The sequence below is a fragment of the Ctenopharyngodon idella genome, chromosome 7 (genome assembly GCF_019924925.1).
Source record: "Ctenopharyngodon idella isolate HZGC_01 chromosome 7, HZGC01, whole genome shotgun sequence".
Classification (NCBI taxonomy): Eukaryota; Metazoa; Chordata; class Actinopteri; order Cypriniformes; family Xenocyprididae; genus Ctenopharyngodon; species Ctenopharyngodon idella.
The window spans coordinates 3259832-3282524 of record NC_067226.1 but is presented as its reverse complement, the minus strand read 5'-3'; the positions used below and the strand labels follow the sequence as shown (position 1 = coordinate 3282524).

The 22693-nt window shown below is 38.2% G+C and overlaps 1 protein-coding gene across 2 annotated transcripts in view; it reads right to left on the bottom strand.

Moving 5' to 3' along the window:
* Positions 1–1773: 1773 nt before the first annotated feature.
* The window catches only part of si:ch73-211e3.1 (trithorax group protein osa), a 73919-nt gene continuing 52999 nt past the window's right edge, over positions 1774–22693 (bottom strand). The window contains exons 1-4 of one of the 2 annotated variants that reach the window (XM_051899616.1): positions 11754–11841; positions 7335–7463; positions 7120–7192; positions 1774–5868 (exon numbers count right to left, since the gene is read on the bottom strand). In XM_051899616.1, coding sequence (XP_051755576.1) covers positions 4853–5868; positions 7120–7192; positions 7335–7448 — 1203 coding nt within the window. In that variant the 5' untranslated portion in view covers positions 7449–7463; positions 11754–11841 and the 3' untranslated portion in view covers positions 1774–4852. Of the gene's footprint in view, positions 5869–7119; positions 7193–7334; positions 7464–11753; positions 11842–22693 lie in introns of those variants that run through there. The other variant, XM_051899615.1, reaches the window with a different exon arrangement.

The window sequence follows — 22693 nt, the reverse complement described above, 5'->3', positions numbered from 1 at the left end:
CCTTTGATAAAAAATGATGAGGTTGCTGTCACAAAAAGTGCCCATTTCAGGCATTAGTAAAGCAAAAGTGCGAGATTTTATGTAACTTTTATATTTGCAATTACTGAATTAGTGTGAGGGACATTTGATTAATAGGAAAATGTTGATTTTATCACAAATACATTTTATAATAATATTCAGAGAGCTCCCATAGTGCCTCCATCTTCTCTTAAGAACTTAAAATAATGACCAATAATAATAGGGATTTGATGCCTGAGATGGGAAAATATGTTTTTCTGGAAGTTAAATATGTCATTGAGTCCAAATCGTACCGGTTTCGTGGAATGACTCATATGCAAACTTCATCAAATATGAAAATATGAGACAAATTCAAATTCTGCTGTAAAGCAGAAGCAGTAGTGTCATTATTCAGCTCAAGTCAGTTCAGCTGTAGTGCCAGAAATAGGGTAACTTAATTTGGACAAACAGTAGGCCTACGTCCGTTGCCATTGTTGCCTGATGAACAAACAACTTTTAGTGTGTTCAAACTTGTTACCTACTGCTGTCCAGCATTGCTGCCATCACCAGTTTATCTCTTAAAAAACAGCGCAGAAATGCGCAGACCTATTGATGTTTTTCCCTAAATAATGCCAGGTCACTCAAAACACTTACTCCTTTCACAAATCTTCTTTACTATTACCAGTCATTAATATTTGACACATAATTAATGCAGTCATTTTCTTGCATATTAAGCTCTCTGTATTCATTGACGGCGCTAAAGAGTGTCTATCATAAAAATGCAAACTAAAGAGTCTTGCACAGTGAGGTCTAGCTGATTGCCATGCAGTCTGATCCTTGCAGTGTCATAGTCATATCAATCATTCCACCCGTTCTTACAGATGGCAGTTAACTGTACTTCATTAGAGCCTGTCCACACAGCATTTTGTGGGAATTAATTGTTCTTGGACTGGAAAGGAAGACATAGTTAGACACAAGGTTTTGTGTTATTTTGCATTACTTAAGTGATGACTTTCGAAGTATGGATTATCAAGCTTGATTCTATTGTGTATCTTCTGATCCGTAACTGCATGATACATGAACCTGCAGTAGCGGAGGTGAGTTTGTAAAACCACCAGCCACTGATGCGAAAACATCCACTTTTTATATGGAAGCAAAACTTCTGATCTAAAAATGAAACGGGCACAACCATAAAACCCCCATTAAGAGGAACTGTACCAAAAAAAATGTTGATTTATATTTATTTGTGGAATTCAAAAGAACAGAAACTGTATGTGCAGTATCTTTAACCTGTAAACAAGTGTTTTATATAGGGAACATCAATGTGTGGTTGCCTAAGTCCTGGATGACTCCCCTGTCTTCTCACTGCATGGTAAATAAATCTATTTTGCATTTAAATAAAAAAAAAAGTTGATAATAATAATAATAAAAAGTCTACAAGACTTTTGGACAATAATTAGAGACTAGAAATAATTAAGACTAGAATAGAAATGAAAGTGAGAAGTAGTTTAAAAGCATATTTCCTTCCTTGAATCAATGTCCCAAATATTTTTACTTTATTCCTGCCTCGTTTTGATATACTGGTGTTCTTGAGTACCTATAGATCAGTCTAGTTATCAGGCATCTCGACACTAAATGAGGTGTGGTGCTAATATATTTTCTGTAGTCATAAATTTGAGTCACACCACCAGTGGAAATGGAAGTAGGATATACTGAAAAGAGGTTAAAGAGAGAGAGAGAGAGAGAGAGAGAGAGAGACAAGACCAAAAGGCGACATTTTTTTATTTTATGCAGTTTATTTTCCAATCTAAAAATATGAAGACAAAATATAATAAATCACAATTAATCACAAATCAGAATGTCTTAAAGTTCATGGCATTAACTACATGGTCATGAACTACTGGAAACCCAAGACTCTGGCACAAAGGACTGTGGGTTTTATGCACTTACTGTGAAAGGTGTTATTACATAATAGGTGGTGTGATCATATATTGTTGTCCCTCTGCTACTCTGAGGCTGCTGTTTCAGTGTAGCCGGTGTGCACTTACAGTACAAAAGACATTCCTAGAACTGCTGAAAAGTGTCCTTGGTCCAGAAAACGTCAAGATCCTCATTTTGTTAGATGGAACAGATTATTACAAAGACACTGGTGTCTAGTGTAAAATGTATTATGCTATGGCAATGTGACACAATTTAGAGAACCTCTAAGACAATGTCAGAATGAAATGCTGTAACAAGGCTGAGAAACATTATACTCCAAACCTCACAATTTAAAAACACAAAACAAATAACCCTCTTAAGCCAGACTGGAGTACCAGAAGTCCAGTTATGTCAAAAACATAACAAATTTTTCACCATTGTAATACATAGTATTACTCCAAAACTAACCATACCGTCTTGCATAATACAAATTACAATAGAGTTTCCTAGTGTAAAATATTTCTTTTGCAATTTTAATGTGACACTCATTTCTTTACATCATTGCATTTTTGTTTTATTTATTCTTTTGATAATTATTTACAAAGAAATTCATCAGCAGAAAAGAAGCATAAATATGTGTACTTCTCTTTTGTATGTTACAGTTTAAGAAACCATATTTTACAAAATACTTTATGTACAGCACAAGCCCCTTTTGAAATACCCTCAAATAGTTCGTCACAGAAATGATTTCATATGCTTTTCAAATAGCAAGAATGAAAAGCTGCACATATTTGCCTGGTCTGGCATGAGACTGCCAACAATACTGCTATCACGCTGCATTTGAAGGGATCGTTCAACCGAAAATGACAATTCTGTCATTTATTCACCCCCCATGTAAAATAGATGACAAAAAGTGTTTTTGTCCATACAATGAATGTCGGTGTTGTTTTCAGACCCCACTAACTTTTATTGTAGGGACAAAAATAGTCTTCAAAATATCTTCTTTTGTGTTTCACAGAAGATTTGGAATTGTCAGAATTTTTGGGTGAACTATCCCTTTAACTGAATGAGAACTTTCTTGACACTGCTGGGGAAAGCCCATGTTTTCATAAATCAGTGTTTCACTCCATATTAAAATACAGTGCAAAGAGCACTGGAAGAGCAACCATTGAGAAAAGGAAAGGGCATCTTATAATATAAGCACGTTTTATTGGCCGCCAAAAGCCATTTCAGGGGGCTCAGCTGTGCATCATTTCAGCAGTGCGATACATTCTCACTTATGCTAGCCACGAAAAAAATGCTTTATGACCTTAAGGCCTGTTCACACCAAAGACGGTAACTATAAAGTTTTAATAATCGTTCTAATTCTATGAGCATAGTGAAGTCCACACCACAACTATAACCATAAAAATGACACATTAGAACAATGTCATTTGAATCACTCTAGAGTGCTTTTCACACTGCATTTAACCCCGGGTTATCGACGTTCTAAACACCGCTTTTAACCCCGCGTAAAGGAACGTTTCACACTTGCAATTTAGGGGCCGTTTACACGACACCATTTTCAACTAAAAACGTAAAACTGTTCATTTACACAACAACAGCGTTTTGGGTGCCTGAAAACGGGTTTCAAACTGCAAGTTTTTGAAAACCTCTCCGTGTAAACAACAAAAACGCGAATCTGTGGAAACGATGACGTCATATGCGTATTGCATGTTCAGTCTGTGGTGTTTCATCGCCATCTAATGGCCTGGCAGCAGAATACAGCGTTTTTAGTCGTTTTTGGGAATCCGTGCGAATGGGGTCGTCTGTACGCAGAAAACTCAGAGGAAAAACGTCTCCATTTTAAGCATATCGTTGTCGTGTAAACGTACCCTTAGATGTGGGGTTAACACCGCTTTTTAACCGAGGTTATGAAACCCTGCTTTTCCGAGCTTTTGTACATTGTGAAACGATGCAGTGTTAGGGCTCATTCACACAGAACGCGTTTTTGCTTTGAAAAACGCGAGACGCGGCCAGTGTCATCTGGGAAAAAACGCAAGGTCTCGAGATGCATTTTTAAAAAAATGGAATTGATTTTAACTTGAGCGCCGTGTTGTTAGAACGGCATGTCATGCGCGAGATGCTGCAAAAGACGCAAGACGCGAGCGCAACGGTTTTGCACGTCCGTCTAGCGCGTGTTTATATAGGAAAACATTGGAAAAGTAGCGCATTGGAATGGAAAAACGCGTTCTGTGTGAACGGCCCCTTAGAATGTTACAACTAGATGCTTAGCAACCGACAACCAATTGCGTGCCTTATATTCACACGCTTTGGGCAGTCACAGAAACACCATGCGATGTATAAACAGTCGTTTCTGCATATGATAGGAAAAATGTCAAACGCCGATGGAAAACGCGACAATTGTTGTGAAGAAGAGACCGTCATTCTTACCTTTATAGTTCGAAAAGTTCATTTAGAAAAAAAACTTGATAATACAGTCAGCAATGAGGACGCGCAAAGCTAGAGCCTTTATGTAAACGGGTCACGTGATGCGTTTGCCCAGTCAGTGACATTGACACCGCAAATATGCAAATAAGGACTTTAAACCCGGGTATAGTATGAGCAGTGTGAAACGTGAATAAAGATAACCCAGGATTCCACTTACCCAGGGGTTAGAATGACCCAGGGTTAACTATTTCAAGTGTGAAAAGCCCTTAGGAGAACTTTTTTTCCAGCTGATAAATAAGAGCTAATCAGAATCTGCCTGAGTTTAAAGACGCGCACACTTATATAATAAACAGAATGTTATCTTTCTTTGGTGTGGACACTAATATAGTTGCTGTTACAGTTATTGTTCTTGGTGTGAACGCGCCTTTACAGAATGATGACCCCACGACCCCGTTCTGGTGCTGTGTGTAGTGATTTTCAAACCTAGGAAGCTTTTGATCAGTCCCTATGAGTTTTGCTCAAGGTATTCATCAATCATGGTGAGATTGTTCAGCCAGTCTTCATTGTTGCCCACCAGAGTGTCAATGAAGTCCATGTCCGCACCGCCACCTCCTCCGGGTCCTTGCAGCCCTCCAGTCATTGCCCCATTGCTGTGATGCTGTGGCGTGTAGTCATAGGAGGGCAGCTTATGTCCAGGGTTGTAGCCCTGCGGTGAACAGTGTTTGCCTGCGGAAGCAGTCTGGTAGCTAGGAGGAGCCATCCCATGAGCTGGGTGCATCATGGATGGACCTCCTGGTTTCATAACAGCGAGAGCGGAAAGCGGACCTCGCATTCTGAGGCTCTGTTGGGACATGGAGGATAGAGGCTGGGCGGTGGGCATCTTCTGGTCTGGTCTGCCAACCAAACCAGGGGCTACTTGATTAGGAGGAGGACGGGAACCAGGGAAGTTGGCTGGCATACCTGCCATTCCGGATCGCTGTGGAAACTGAGGACCCCCGCATCCAGGTGGGGCTCCTCCGGCGGGGAAGGGATGTTGGTGGTTCGAAGGGTCCATATGTGGTTGCACCCCTTGCTGGTGCTGCCAGAGCTGGGACTGTGACGTGGGCTGCTGCTGGGAAGGGAACATCATGCGTGACGGAAGAGCTCCGCCTTGGTGCAGCGCCTGCCGCAGGTGGTGGGTCGACACAGGACCGCCAGGTAGGTTGGGACAAGGCATTCCCGGTCGTGTCACACTGTGAGCCGGGTGTAGCGGTTGACGTGGAGGGCCGCCCATTCCCATCATGCTCTGGCCCGGCTGCATCGCCATTCCGAAGTCTTGAGAAGGGTGGCAGAGGGGTTGTTTGGAACCTTTGCTGCACATGTATCCTCCAACCGACGAGCCCATCTGGGAGACTGAGCCGGAGGAAAGACCCATTCGGTTTGTGGTTAAAGGGCCGCTATGGGAGAGCATTGTGGAATTCGACTGTTGAGAAGCCCCCATAGGATATCCACCACACTCCGGAGGGAGAGGTCGACCTGGACCTGCAAGATAGAAAGCAAAAATAAATGACTTTGAGCACACCTTTAGATATTTTACCATTCAAAATTTTTTAGTCTCTTAAGGCCCCGATATACTTCAAACGAAATCGAAGAACGAACCGATGTGACGTCATTTCGAACAAAATCAGGCCAAAACGAAGTTCGTTTTGTGTTTGTTTTGGGAGTTCGAAACCACTTGCCAAAGCGAACTCTCAGAAAAAGTTAGCTCCAGCTGCAAAACATCTTCATTCTACCACTGGTTCGTGCCGATAACGTAATAGGAGGTGTGCGTCAGATCGATAACAGTATATCGTTGCTCACGTATTTCGAACTTCGTTTTACCCCTAAACGAAGAATGAAAAAGAACTTCGCCATGAGTATATCGGGGCCTTTATGCTCAACAAGGCTGTCTTTATTTGATAAACATACAGCAAAATATTATTACAATTTAAAATAACGGTTTTCTATTTCAATATATTATAAATGTAATTTATTCTTGTGACAGTAAAACTGAATATCAAGCAACCATTACTCCAGTCTTCAGTGTCACATGATCCTTCAAAAATCATTCTAATATGCTGAATTGCTGCTCAAGAAAACATTTCTTATTATAATTGTTAAAAACAGTTGAGTTGCTTATTATTTTTGTGGAAACCATGATACAAACTGAAAGTTCATAGGAATATTTTGTAACAATGTAAAAACTATTACTGTTACATTTAATAATTTTAAATTTGCATCCTTGCTGAATAAAAATATTTTCTTTCAAATAAAAAGAAAATCTTGCTAACCCCAAACCTTTGAATGATACTGAATATAGCTAAATTTTGGCACTAAATAAACAGTGGGCCTTATTCACTAATAATTCTGTGTGCAACAGAAAAGTTCTCACTTCAAAATTTCCACTAATAAATGAGAACACAGCTAGTAATTTGCATAAAACACACTCAAACTATGTCCACAAAAGGGCTTCTGTAAATATTATTTATTTATTATCTAATAATATATTAAATAAACTGTCTTATAAATAAATTACTTGTTTCTATGGCTCCCGGGAGTATGTGATTTTTGTACGAGTGGTTTTAATTGGTTGTAGATTCTACCATAAATTTAGACTCAAATTTTTGTGTAAACTTACTGATAAATTTCTCTATGAAGCAAAATGTATGCAGATTAAAAAAAAAAAAATGAGACCCAGTGTTCACCAATATTTGTGGAAAGTGACTTCTTGTAGGTGGTGTGATGTTACTGTACCTTGAAATGGTGCCACCTGTTGGCAGTCTGTGATATGCCCTCCATTCATTTGCTCCATTTGCCTTTGCTTTTCCTTTAATAAATAGACAATAATATATGAACACATTTAAAGCAAATAAATTCTACCTCTGAAATAGTGCAAATGAAAAGGTATTCAGACACCAAAAATGCACTTTAAGAGAATGACACATTCAACAAGGAGTTTGAACACTGACTTGTTGTTGTTGAATCTGTTTGTTTATTAGCTGATTCTTAAGCATCAGGTTGTAGCTGCTGCCCTGGGGCTGCCGTGGCACTGCTGACGGAGCGTCCTGAAGATGAGGCACCATTCCTGCACCTTGATCCTAAGACAGACGATAAAAGCAAAATCACTATTAAACCTGCACTCAGTGTCAAATTGCCAAATGTACATTTTAGCTGTGCAATAGCTCAAACGTGTCAAAACAATGGCCATCATATTCACACAGACATGATCTCACCTTTACTTGACCCACACAAACAACTGTAACTAACTGCACATAATATCACCGTGATCAAAGACATGACGCCATTCAGCGTAACTCAACACCGCTAAAAAGGTCATCTCAACCAAGCCCACATGTTCTAACAGGGCTTCTTTCCTTAGCAAAGTCGTAAACATCTGTAAATAACCACAGAGGATTCAGACCAGACCCTGCCTTCCCAGAGCCACGGACATTTGTTTTTGTTGGCTTTGTCTGAATGCACCCCTCCGCCCGAACAGTTCAGCTAGGCATTCCCATATTCCTATTCCCACAGAAGAAATGCTCCCCACCCTCTTCCCTCCCTACTCCCATCCGAATCCTGAAAACACCTCGCACTCATGCGTAACTGGAGTAGAACATTAATCATAGACTATTATGAAGATGTGGAGAGATAACTACTTCAAGTCTGGCATACCGTCCATGGCAGAACACAAGGATCTGCTTAATGTCATAAAGACACAAGCAATACAAAATGAAATTACTGAGTTTATTATGTTGTGCGAATTAAATTAAATCTTAAACTTACATATGCTTAGCATCACACATAGCTAATATCAAGCAAAAGAACAAGCAGAGGTAATCTGAGGCACTAACAGACACTCCTAGCATGAATCTGGTGTAATCATCTTTGCTTGTAGCAGGCAGAGTGATGAAACGGCTTCCCAAGGGGAATATCGTGGTGCTTTGCAGTGGAAATGAATGGCTTGTCTGCAGCACTAGTGCTGGTAATGGATATTGATCCAGCACTTGGGTATGTGCAGCAAGAATGAAGAGCTGGTTTAGATGCTTTTGTTGGTCTTGTTGTGTTAGGGCTGTGCCTCTGAATTATCCATGCATGATTCTGTTTGCCATTGAGAGCTAAAACGTCTAATGATTATAAAGAACACTCAAATCTGTTACTTCTTAAAGCGACAGTTCACCCAAAAATGAACAATCTGTCATCATTTACTCAGCTTCGGTCACCATTCATTTAAAGTCATAGGGGTTTGGAACAACATGAGGGTGAGTAAATGATGGCGAAATTTCTTTCTAAGCGAACTGTTCCTTAAAAATAAAATGAGTAATGGTTAAAATTTTTTTAAACAACTTATGTTTCGTCAGCCGCTCAATCCCCAAGGCAAAAACAACAACAACAACAACAAAAAAAACAAAAAAACAGTGAGTTGATTACTATAATAATCAGCGACTTGCTCACTAATTCAAAAGAGATATGGAAAAAAACTTGATTTTTCGTCTAAGCGAACGCTAGATGGCGCATGCGCACTCTCACAGTCCTAAACAAAAACAGCTCGCGCGTTTAACCGCTTGATCCTCCTCGAGAGTTTACGCTGAGCTTCTATATCTTTATCGATCCCCTTATAGTAAAAAAATCTAGTCTGCTCTACATCCAGTCAGCCTAGTGTATTGATAAACATAAATTATTAGTGTGCTTATTAGTAGTAGTGACTTCCGACACGTTTTAGTCTGTCAGGAGGACGCAGCTTGCGCTCTATCCGGCACAGCTAGCCAAGTTAAACAGCGTTTCAGATTGTGCCCTCGATAAGCCTTTCTTTTTTTCTTCTGTCCTGAGCTACACCCCAACACCTCACAAGCTTTCCAGAGCCTCCAGCTACACACGCACGTTTCAAGTAAAGCAGTCCGTCAAGTCGCCTCCCCTTTCCGTTCCGCGCGCTCACTCAGCTTTTCATGCAACTCACATTTCAGCGTGCATTTAATAGATTAGATATCACAGCAGCAGAGGTTATCAAAGCAATCCGCTGCTTTTGTTGTCGAACAGAATGCAGCCGTTCCTGTGCGTACACGACGGTAACAAAGAAAGAGAGATATGTTTAACCCTGTCAAATCCATCGGGGTGGAAAGACATGTAAATTTGGATTTCTCTCTCTCTCTCTCTCTCTCTCTCCCTACATTTGTATTGCAGTATTGTATTTGCATTGCAAAGTAAGTACAATAGTAATAGAGTGAAGTAATAGTATTAATAAATAAAATTAAGCAATAGTATTAGGCTAAATAAAACAATATAATTAGAAATGCTGAATATAATTGAGAAACAACCAGCAAATGTAGGCAAAAACATTAATTAAAAAGGTATTTAAAAGGGTAACGATGAAAAACAGCACTAAATATGCCCTAAACCACATAAAGAGACATAATTACCCATATCAAACTAACAAGAGAAATAAAACCAATTATGCATTTGCGTGCCACAGAGCATGAAAGGATGTTCTATCACTTAACCCAGAGCATGCATGTTTGACCTTGTTTTTGTCATCTGAACAAGGGTTATTACAGTTAAAATTGAATTAGGTTTAAATATATAACATGGTTTTAAAAGATTTTTATTCGTTCCAATTTCAAACCTGCTCCAAAACCTCACAGAAAGTGAGCTATGGTTGGTTGTCAAACTCATTCATAAACTATTACATTCCAGCAATCTTAAACTTTTGGTTACATTCTTGGATTGAGATCCCAAATTAAAGACCAAGTAAGGTTTTATTTGCCAAAAACAAATGAAAAGTTATCTATTTTTAGGTCCATTTTCCAGGCTTTAGCTAATTGCCATGGGAAAATGACTGAGGACTACAGGAAAGGAAGAGACAGAGAGAGAGAGGTTGTTGTTGAATGTCAGAGAAGTCGCCTTGTCATGCAACTCCAAGTGACCTTGCTGAGAGTTAGAGAGGGGGAGGGACAGAGAAAGAGGGAAAGCTTATGACTGCAAGTTTTAGGAAAGAATGAGACGAGGATGAATGGAGTGGGCAGAAAGCGAGGAAGACGACATAAGAGGAGAGAAAGGGACTGACTCAGGCACACAACTTTTGCAAAACAGGTAGTATTAGAAAAGTAGAGTGGATAATGGAAGAGGACGCGAGACTGAAAGAGCGTATGCGAGGAAAGCGTGCGAAAGAAAGTGGGACAGAGTTGTGTAGAGCGCTCCGATGTGCCGTTCTGGCAGAAGTCCAGCTGTCCAGAGAGCAGGCAGACACTAAGTACTGCTTTTTATCTCCACGGTAACCAAGTTTGTTTACGTCTATTGCCTTGATGGTGGAGTTAAAGTGCTATGAAATGATGACAGACACAATGTAGCAACATTTTTTTTTTTTTTTTTTACAAATGCATGCTGAATATGAGCGTCTGCCTTAAACCGATAAGCTCTGATAATATTTAATATGCAAGCTAAGCATGCCCTGATTTATGTGTGTGCACACACAGCGATATGTACATGTACATGTGTGTGTGATAGTGGGAGCGGCTCACATCATTGGGCATGAGAGGAGGATGTTAATGAATGTGACGCCTGACCTACTTCCACAACAACACATATCAGCTCTCTCTTTCTGTCTCTCCCTCTCCATTTGTGTGGCTTGGAGACAAGAGCCAGCCTTCATGCCAGCCTGGTTAACCACATTGTGCCATGCCTACCATATACACCCCATCACAAAAATCCTTGGGGCGCTGAGGATATCCACATGTTTTGTTCAGACAAGTAAAAATAGATTTTAGGTTAAAAAATCCTGTTATTGAGGGGGGAAAGCGAATAAAGATTGTAGGTGTGTGGGTGGATGGATGTGAAGGAGAGAACAAGCTCTAGTCTTGCTGCTTTGAAGCCTGCTAACTATCCTGGGACCCTTTGAAACACCGCCTCAAATTCCCGAACTGTTCCTGGCACGCACTTCTGCACACACACACACACACACACACACACACACACACACACACACACACACACACACACACTCACCCATCCCCCTACCAGTGCCAGACACTGGAAAGAGTAAGATGCGTGCGCACGCACACACACACATGCCCGCATACTGCATTCGCACAAAACATATTTACACATTAAAAATGTTCTCACACGTACAGTACACACATTCACACACACCTGGGCTTGGAGGGAAAGAGCCTCTGCCAGGCTAGTGTTAACTTGGCAGAGTGCTTAATTTATTCAGCATTCATTCCTGCCGCAGCTGGGCTCTGTGTCCTCAACCTTGCAGAACGCAGAACCACAGAACCGCACGGGGCTACGTCAAAACCTTCCCTCCGATATCGTCTGCACAGCTCTCGACACCTTCGGCCCTGGCGGACCGTTCTAATTATTACTTTGTAAATTCTTGAATTGCTTTACTTTACCTTGGCTGTCTTCAAAGATCCGTCTCAGCAGTTCTATAACAATGCGGCTCTCTTTCTCTGTGCTGAATGCAGAGGCTTATTTATTTGCGTTTGTCCAAGCTAGGCCCCTCCGAAATACCCTGGAACCATATTCTCCACCATCTGTGTACACCCCCACCCACCCCACTCCTGTCCACCCTCCTCCCTCCATTCCACCTCAGGGCAAGGTCACTCGGGACGGGCTCTGCCTTAGCCGCTACACTACAACACAAAGACAACACGGTCGGCCTTCAACTGCATCTGACTGTTTTATTAAGCCATTTTACTGTTATCATATCTTATACTGTTAGCATGAATATCCTCCACACTGTGTCACTCCTGTTTAAATCTCTTACTGTACACTGAATAATAATGTTAACTGAATTATTCTAATTAGTGACATCTTCAAGCACAAAAAGCAGCTCTATAGAAATGTAATCCAAATTCTCAATGTATCAATGTATATCAACCAACAGGATGTAAGATGAATCATAATCAAATAATTTTTAGATTGTTATATTGATTGGCCAACTAATATAATTTGATAAATGGATAATGCACATTTCTATATTAAATCATTTAAGACTCAATTTAAACAGAATTTAAATTAATTAATAAATAAAACAGACGATAGAGGTTATCTATCTATAAACACACGTATATATATATATATATATATATATATATATAGACACACATATATGGTGTATATACTGTATATATATATATACAGTATATACACCATATATGTGTGTCTATATATATATATATATATATATATATATAAAAACAATAATAAAAAAACAGACCAATAAATAAAAAAGCATATCTGCATTACATCAGCTAGTGATTAGTCACCAACCTCTCTAGTTGTCGGCAAATGAATTGAAAATTTAATAATGGTTGACTACTTGTTCACATGATGCCTTTACAAAGTGTCTTCCAATGTCTCTCCTCCATGAAAAACACAAGTTCATGTAACCGGCTGCTTGCTGCCCTGTGATGTCTTACAGTCCCTGCATGATGGGGGACAGACCTCTGGCATTTCTTCTTTTTTGATCTGATCACATGTTATGCCTTTGCGTTTCTCATCTACTGGGCAAACACAGTGTCTGTTTGACTACACAGACAGGAGGGCTTTGTTTCCGATGTGGACTGTTTACAGAGGGAAAGAAAGTTTGATTTCCATGTAGTTCTCTTGAGATCCAGATACCTTGCAGGTGTATGTGTATGTATGAGTGCGGTGCAGAATACCAAACACACAGGTCTGCCGGCTCATATCTAATAATGAGGAGGGAAAAAAGAGCAACAAAGAATAACAAAGAAATGAAGAGCAGTGTGTATTGCCACAATGTACTATTATCCCTCACCTATTTGAAAACATTTTCTTCAATTAAAACACACGTTTGTTTTCATATCATATTTTGGACTTTTCATTGATTTTTATTGTTTTATACTGAGCTAATGATATTTTCTATGCCCTACCACTAAAAATAACTTGCATAAACCTTTCTGTATTTTTAGATTTTCATTAAATAATCGGTTACACTTTACAATAAGGTCCCATTAGATGATGCATAAACTAACATTAAGTAACAATGAGCAATACATTTGTTACAGTAATTGTTAATGTGAGTTTATTGGTTTAAAATAATATTAACAGATTAACTTTTGATTTTAATAATGTATTAATGAACATTGAAATTAACATTAACTAAGATTAATAAAAAGTTTTTTTAGTTCATGTTAACTAATGTAGTAATCAAAAATGAAAATTCTGTCATTTACACACGCTCATGTCATTCTAATCCTTCTGTGGAACATAAAAGAAGGTATTTTGATGTCTTTTTTTTGGTCCATATATTGTCAGAAAAAATGTGTGTATTCTTCAAAATATCTTCTTTTGTGCTCCGCAGTGAAAATAAAAATAATGTCACAGGTTTGGAACTATATGATAATGAGTAAATGATGACAGAATTTTGGGTGAGCTAACCCTTCAAAGCCTTATTTTGTATGTTTCCTCAGCCGTTTACTCATAGGAACTGCCGGCTAGTCCGTAAAAAGCAAGTAAAACCTTGCACACAAGGAAATAATTGGGAACAGTTGTTAATTCGCTTTATAAAACAGATATGCAAGGATGCAATCTCCCTATGAGTCTTCCCCACATCAAAAAACACACAAAACTTTCCAGCAGGTTCAGTCTGTATCCTCTGGGAATACATATGATAATGTTAAATATCCACATTTTAGTTTAAAAAGCAGTGAAGCACAAAACATGTTTTAAACAAGCACTTCAGCAGCAAATCAAACATCGTATGTGCAGTTATTAGTAAACTTTGCTGAGTTTTTAATTATTCATCCCTAGTTTAGAGGCAGAAAGAGAGTTGTTTGCAATACCACAGTGGTCTGAGAGATCTCAGCGAACATGCCGCTGCTCCTTTGGCTTTCACTTTGCAAGAACAGTCAACAGCACACCAGAACTTCCTTCCTGTAGACCACAAGTGTGTGTGTGTGTGCAAAGAGGGATGAATATCAGGCAGTGCTACTTCTGTCTGAGCAGCAGAATAACACCTTCCCTAGAGGTTATTCATACACACACACATACACATACACTTCTCTCATTCCCCGGTCATTATGAGACTCTTTTAAAATTTAACTCTTTCACTCTATCCCTATTCAATCTGCTCCATTCCGCTGTTATGCTAACACACATGCCCTCTGAAACACACACACGCACACACACACAGTCTGAGAGGGATCGTGGGGGGATTACTGCTGTCAGGATAGATCAGCTGCTTAGACCACTCACCCTTGTCTAAATCAGACTGGTAGAAGCTACATGAAACAGGCAATCCCTTACAAACACTTTATAAACACCTCAGACGCTCATTCTAAACCTGTAATCATAGCTTATTAGCCTCTAAAACACTCCACAAAGCTACCGTGACAGGTTGTCGCCCTAAAATAACACTCATTCTGGAGGGCTTTGTCTTCCTCTAAGCACGCAAATGTTTTTGTAATGTATTTAAGTTTTGGCTTCCATTTCAGAACAGAATGGTGAAATACACATGTAAGAAATGCTGAAATAGACAGTAACAAATTAATTCTTTGAGTTGATTTAGCATAAAACTGAACCATAAACCCTCTCTATTGGCTAAAACCTCATGAAACTGGTACACACCCTGACAGGGTGGTCAGGACTACTTACTTAACCAAGGCTACATTTATTTGATCAAAAAATATTACAACTTAAAATAACCGTTTTTTAATTTTATTATTTAATTTAATTTTAATTTCTTTAAAACAATCTTAAAAAAATCTTACTGACCCCAAACTTATGAATGGTACTGTATGATAATGCTAAATATACACATTATTACTTAGAAAAGCTACACTGAAGCACAAAAACCTGCTTTCCAGAGACAACAGTCAAATACAGTTTTCCATTTATAGTTTATCATTACATGGAAACTGACCCCACCATGCCAAGAAAGACCAATCAGAATCAAGTATTTCAAAGAGATGTGTAATCTTAATAATAATATGTGAGGTGTGTGTGTGTTCCATGACATTTGCAGCCAGTTCAAGGTACTCTGTCATCCTTATTGGAGAGAGACCTTGTGAATCCACCAATTCTTGGCTTTCCTCATGCAAGGTTAGCAATTTAAATCCACTGATAACACACACACACACACACACACACACACACACACACACACACACACACACACAAACACACAACATGTCCTTGAGCATTTTATCCTTCTATTCATCCAATATTTCAGTTTCACTCTCTCTTATCATTATGCAGAAATGTGAGAGGATCTATATAAAAAAAAATTTTATGTAGCTGCTCTTTCTACTTCTTTTTCCTATTATGGCAAACAAAGCTTCAGTCTGATCAGGAAGAGGAGTCACTACCAGTAAGATGTGGAGATCATAAACAAGTCCATTAAGCGGCCATACACACAGAACGCATTTTTGCTTTAAAAAAAACGTGAGACGCGGGCAGTGGAATGGGGATAAAACGCAAGGTCTCAAAGTCGAACTTCTTCTAACTTGAGCGTTGCATTTTTATAACGCCATGTCCTGTGCGAGATGCAAACGCAGTGGTCAAACACATCCATCTAGCGTGTGAGAAAAACAATGGAAAAGTAGTGCATTGGAATGGAAAAACGCGCTCCGTGTAAACCGGTGTCATGACAAATTGGGTCCTTCCTCGAAAACAGGTCTCCCCAAACTGTTGCTTAATGATTATCCTAAGTATATACAAATGATATTAATTTAAAATGCTCATATAGCTTACTATATAATGCATAAGAAAAGAAATTAGTGCATAATAAAACCAAATGAACATAATTTCTTACACTTGATTAACTATTAAGTAATAAATAATAATTATAATAGTCTATTAAGTGAATAATTGAACATCATTAATTGTTTTATTTATAACTGAAATATCTGGACATTTAACACTTAATTTAACACACAATTATATTAAAGATGATTGTGAATACATGTAAGGTAAGTGCAAATACGTGTATAAAATAAGCTATCAGGCTAATCGGGTATCTGTATGCTATGCTAGTACATAAGCTAACTAATACAGACATAAATGGTCATTATAATGTAGTTGAAACAGCATTTATCATAACTTTATTTTGTAGGAATTGTAAACAGGCGCTAAAGAGAGTACCTATTAAAAGCAATTTGAACCAATGGGATCGCGTGGGGTCCTAATGGAGATCTGATTTCGGGGGGGACTCAATTTGTCACTACACTGGCCCTTTAAGTCCACTAAACAAACAAAGCATCAAAAACTATATAGTAGTATAAGTTACCACTTATCATACCACTTAATCAAATATCAATATCGATAGCAATACCTTAAAGGGATAGTTCACCCAAAAATGAAAATTCTGTCATCATTTACACACTCTCCGGTTGTTCCAAACCTATATACATTTTTTTGTTCTGTTGAACACAAAGGAAGATACTTTAAAGAATGTGGGAAACTGAACAGTTCTGGGGCACCATTGACTTCCATTATGTTTTTCCTGCTATGGAAGTCAATGGTGCCCCAAAGCGGCCTGGTTACAAACTTTCTTCAAAATATCTTCCTTTGTGTTCAACAGAACAAAGAAATTTTTACAGGTTTGGAACAACTTGAGGGTGAGTAAATGATGACAGAATTTAAATTTTTGGGTGAACTATCCCTTTAACTGATACATCCACGTTTTTGTGATTTCTGAGGATTAAACGGGTAATCAGTTGTTTAACAATAAAACAAAGTTAATTTTTTTTTTCACTTTGAACTTTTTTACTGAATAAATATAAGGTTAGTGTTAAAACACACTTTCAATGCAGAATCAACCTTTTCAATCGGCATCACACAAACTGATGTTTCAAGACTGATCCGCCCATCTCTCTTCAACTCATTCTTCCCTCCATCTCTTATTCTCTCTCAGTTTCTTGAGCCTCTTCTCTTGTTTTCACTCTCTTTTACCCTCCGTTGATCCTTTAATAAAGCATCGTAATCCTGGATGAATGAATTAGGTTAATGCCGGGGAACAGGTCACATAAACAATATTCTGTCTCTCTCTCTCTCTCTTTCCATCTCACTCTCATGCTCAGTAAGCATGGACTGTTCTTTTAAGCACTGCACACCCGGTTTCATTTGGTAAATTGATTGGGAGATTTGTGTGCTGAGTGGAAGATAAAGCCCCATGGGATGAGCGGAGGAGCCGCTACCATTAAAACTGACAGATGTCAAACACGCAAACACGAATCACACGCTAAGGGGCCACAGTGGCATAGCATTATGTTTATTTATTGCTATTTAAAGAAGGAAACTTGAAGAAAACTTCCTTATTCAACCTCTTACTCCGTCATTAGCTACTTGTGTTAAGTGTCGAAACACAGCCAAGTACCTCGTGCAATTTAAAAGGCATTATACGGAGCACTTGACTCATGTACAACAATTTAATGATTCAAGGAAATGTTTCGATGAGCAATTCTTAAAGTTATAAGAACAAATCATGCTGGAAAAAATAAATGAGGCAGAATAAGAATTTTTTAAACAAATCGGTGTTAACATGTTATTGGTGATCTGTTTAATTATGCATGCCACATTCTCGCCCATATGTTCCTCTGCAAGAGTGCGACAGAGGAGGCAGAAATGAACGTGTGTGATGATCCCCTGTTGGGGAGGGAATAAAAATGGGACAGAATGTAGGAGATGGATTCACTTTCAGAACATTTGCTGGACTGCCACCTTTAATCCTTGTTTTAATCTCATCTAAATGATTCTATAAAGTATGTTATTGCGAAATGTTAGTGTTACACTGCAATTTTTGACATGTAGATTCATCCACCATTATCATAAACAACCAATTTTAGAAAAAATAGACACCATTCAAATGTTTGGAGTCAGTAATTAACTTCTTTTTTTAAAAGAAATAAATACTTTTATTTAGCAAGGATGAATTAAACTGATTAAAAGTAAAAGACTTTCATAATGCTACAAAACATTTCACTTTCATAGAAATGCTGTTCTTTTTAACTTTCTATATATCAAAGAATACTGAAAATAATGCCGGGATAATTAGAATGATTTCTGAAGGATCATGTGACACTGAAGACTGAAGTAATGGCTTATTAAATTAAAATTGAAAAAAGCTATTTTAAATTGTAATAATATTTCACAATATTGCTGTTATTACTGTATTTTTGGATCAAATAAATGGAGCCTTGGTGAGCATAAGAGACTTTAAAAAATTATTACAGACTCCAAACGTTTGAATGGTAGTGTATAAACAAACTATTTTAAATAATCTATTGCTTGTTGTTGTATCTTTAAGAAGTATCTACAACTGCCATTTTTTTCACCCACATACTATATGATGAATATTTCTTTTACACAGGTCAGAGGTTTTAAAAACCGAGAGAGGTTTTTAAGTAACGTCAGTCTAACCACTGACACAAACCATCCTGTGGGCGCTCTCTCTCACACACACACAAACACACACACACGTAATAGACAGGAACAAACACATATGTGGGTGTAATGTCTACATGTGGTCAACTTGGTAGCTTAGTGGACCTTAGCCATGCCCCTCGGTGTGTTCCTTAGCCAATGGGATTAAAGGATTGGGTGTGTCTACGGCTTGTGGCATTAATCGAGTAGATTTCACAAAATAAACCAGTGTTATGACTGAACCTTAAGCATTGCACAATCTGAAAGAATTCACTTTGTGCTCTACAATACGCCTGTTAGAATAATTTCTAATCGTGAGGAGGATGTTTGCATGAGTGTATAAATGTGGGTGTTGATAGGTTGGTAGTTTGAATAGATGCAATAAATCAGCTATGCAAATCTTTTAGACGGTGACAGTCTGCTCATGTTAATGACCAGTGGATTTACCATGACCTTTCCAGTCATCTGTGGTTACAAAATATGATTTTTTTAAAAAATCATTTTAATTTAGATTGATTTGTTAATGAATCACTATAATCAAATTGTGAACCAGTTGACTGATTCATTCAAAAAAAAAATACTCAAAGCAATGACAGACATGTGACTATGCGAACACGTTTTACTCTACGAAAGAGCAATATTCAGCTGATTAAATATTTAGAGCAGAGCGCAACTACAAAATGCATCTTCACTACAGAAATTTCCATGACTTTTTACTCTTTTGCATGGTTGAAAAAACTATTTTAAATTCCCAGCTACTTCCAAAATAGCCTGAAATTGCTTTTTCAGTGTAAAAGAAGCATAAACATTAACATACGCAATTCTCCACCATGATATGATGCTCTGATATTAGCAACTCAAACATTTGTTTCGTGCTACCACCAGTAAATGATCACAATATAGATTCTTTGTGATTGTTGTATTCTACACCCTTATAATAATATATTTATAGCTGGGAGTGCATTATTGGGACAGATGAGATGGATGGGGAAGGCTGAGAGAAGAGGAAGAGAGAAAAAGAGAGAGATCAGTTATGTGGAAACAGTGACACACTGCACTTGACTGATATCTTTAACCTGCTCAAAACAACATGTCCTTATTAAAGCTACAGAACACATTTAAATGCACAAATCAGGCTCAGATCGAGTAATTCTCTAGCCACACCACAACATTTTTCCTTCCTGCTTAACATAAAAGTAGAACAAAGGCTCAAACGCTCAGTGCTAGTTTTACGCCATCACTCTCTTTTTTTCTCTCCCTCCTCGTCATTTTCTCCCTCTTCTGTATTCTCCTGTATTCTCCTTCATCACTCTCTCCACAGGGTGTCTGGAAGAAGGCGAGGAAAAGACAACAACAAACGACTGCATGTCAGACAGAATGAATGGTAGAAGTGAGAGAGAGAGAGAGAGAGAGAGAGAGAGAGAGAGAGAGAGAGAGAGAGAGAGAGAGAGAGAGAGAGAGAAGAGAGAGAGAGAAAGAGAGAGAGAGAAAGAGAGAGAGAGAGAAACACCCAAACAGGAGCTGGAAGGCGCTGAGAGGAGAAAAGACTGAATCAGCATCCACCGCAGCAAGAGCTGCTGTCTAGATCACTGCTTCTCAACTGCTTTGGCTTCAGGCTCAGATTTTATATTAGAACACACAGAGTAGTGACCCAACACAGACTCAAAACTGTGCAAGAGTAAACAAAAATGCCCTGAAATCCAACATTAAATGGTATTAATATTAACTATAAATGGATAATTTGTGTTCATGTTTGGTTTCTAAATGTCTTTTGAACTTTGATGGCACTCTGAACTTTTGACTTTCATGCTCTCTGCAGACAATAATTGACTAAACAAAGAACATTCTCACTGAAAGTGAACCCGTACCAGTATTTAACAATGTCTGGGTCATATTTTCTTTTAGCTTGTGTAGTTTTGTTCATGATTTCTGAGGATGAGGGCATGCCACTCAACTTACATATGGACTCGTGATCCTTTAAGGGATAGTTCACCCAAAAATGAAAATTCTGTCATCATTTACTCACCCTCATGTTGTTCCAAACCCATAAGACTTTCGCTCATCTTCGTAACACAAATAAAGATATTTTTTAATGAAGTCTGAGAGATTTCTGTCTCTCCATTGACAGTCTATGCAACTACCACTTTGAGGCTTCAAAAAGTTCATAAAGAGATCGTAAAACTAATCCGTAAGAATTGAGCTGTTTAGTCCAAACTTTCTGAAAAGACACGATTGCTTTATATGATGAACAGATTGAATTTAGGCTTTTATTCACAAATAAACATTCATCAATGCACACATCAGTTGTGGTAAATGGAAGCTCAAGCATGTTCGCTTGACGTGCGAGGACCAATGAGGTTCATCCATTCATCATATAAAAAGCGATCTTGTCTCTTCAGATCATTTGGACTAAACCGCTCAATTCATATGGATTATTTTATAACTCTTTATGAACTGAAGCGTCAAAGTGGTAGTTGCGTAGACTGTCAATGGAGGGCACTCAGATTTCATTAAAAATATCTAAATTTGTGTTCTGAAGATTAACGAAAGTCTTACAAGTTTGGAACGACATTTTTGGGTGAACTAACCCTTTCATCATACTGAACTATAATAAAAATTTGAACACAGAAATAAGAACAGGACACACACTGAAGGTTTTGCTATACCCAACATGTAATTTCTGTGCCTCTTTGTTTCTCTGTTTCTTTTCTGCTAACGTTGCCACCAGCTGGTAGTTCACACTATCTGGTAAAATAATCCAATAATATCAAAGCTTAACTTTTAATGATCCAAGCAAATCCCAATGGGTCAAATCAAGTTCCGTCACGTTCCAATCAGAAATATATCACATTATCTTTAGTTAAATGCATTTTTGAATGCTGTTTTGTCTTTAAGATACAAATACACATCTGTACCATCACATATTAAAAAGGCACTGACATGAAACAGAGCTGGCATGGCCACTATTAAAGTTACATAGATTTGACATAATAACAGAGACATCAACAAACACGTGATAAAAAGCACCATCTATATACATAAAGGTACCATATCTGGCAAGCAGATACACTAGAGCTGTCAAACAGCCAGTCATCACTGTCACCACACGGTCGAGTTAGACTCAATCTGACATTTATATAACCCACTTTAACACAAACATAGTGTCTAACCAAATCCAAAAGTCATCACACATGTAGCCTAGTTTGTATAAACTGATGCTAAATATACAAAGAGAGCAGTTTAGCAACTTCAGCCGGGAATTATAGACTAAACAGGAATTTACAGTACGACGATGCAGAGTAAGACAGTCTCTCTCGTTTGAAACACTTGATTGCTTGGCTTTTCCTGTGTTCAAAGTCTGACTAGAACACAAGCCAATAGCATTTGAGTATGGGATGTGAACAAGCATTTCATTGGTTGGAACGACTGACCGAACACACTTTTTTGAATGTGAATTCAAAGACTCGAATGAGGCATCTCATTCATGAACGAGGATTTGATGACTCCTAGGTTTACAATAGCAATGATACAAAGGATAATAATACTTGTTTTCGGTAGTGAACAATGATTGACTTGTATCGGTCAATGAGTAAACTATTCACCGGCTACAAACACTCGTCGTTGCCACCTACTGACAATGATGTAACTAGCAAGAAAGGGCACATAAGCTAATCTTTTTGGTGAATGGCATTGCATTACTATAGATTGCTTTTCATAAGACATGAAAAGTCATAATTATGACATAAAAAGACATGACTTTTAATCATATGAGTTAGTATCTCATAATTTCAACTTTTTTTGTCATAATTGATGATCTTATATGGTGGAAACGGGCAACCATAGCAAAGACTGACCACCAGATAGTACATGTTGATTGTTTTTACATTTAAGACCTAATTTACTAAATGCTTGAAAAGTGTGCCCAAGCTAAGATAATTGTAATTTG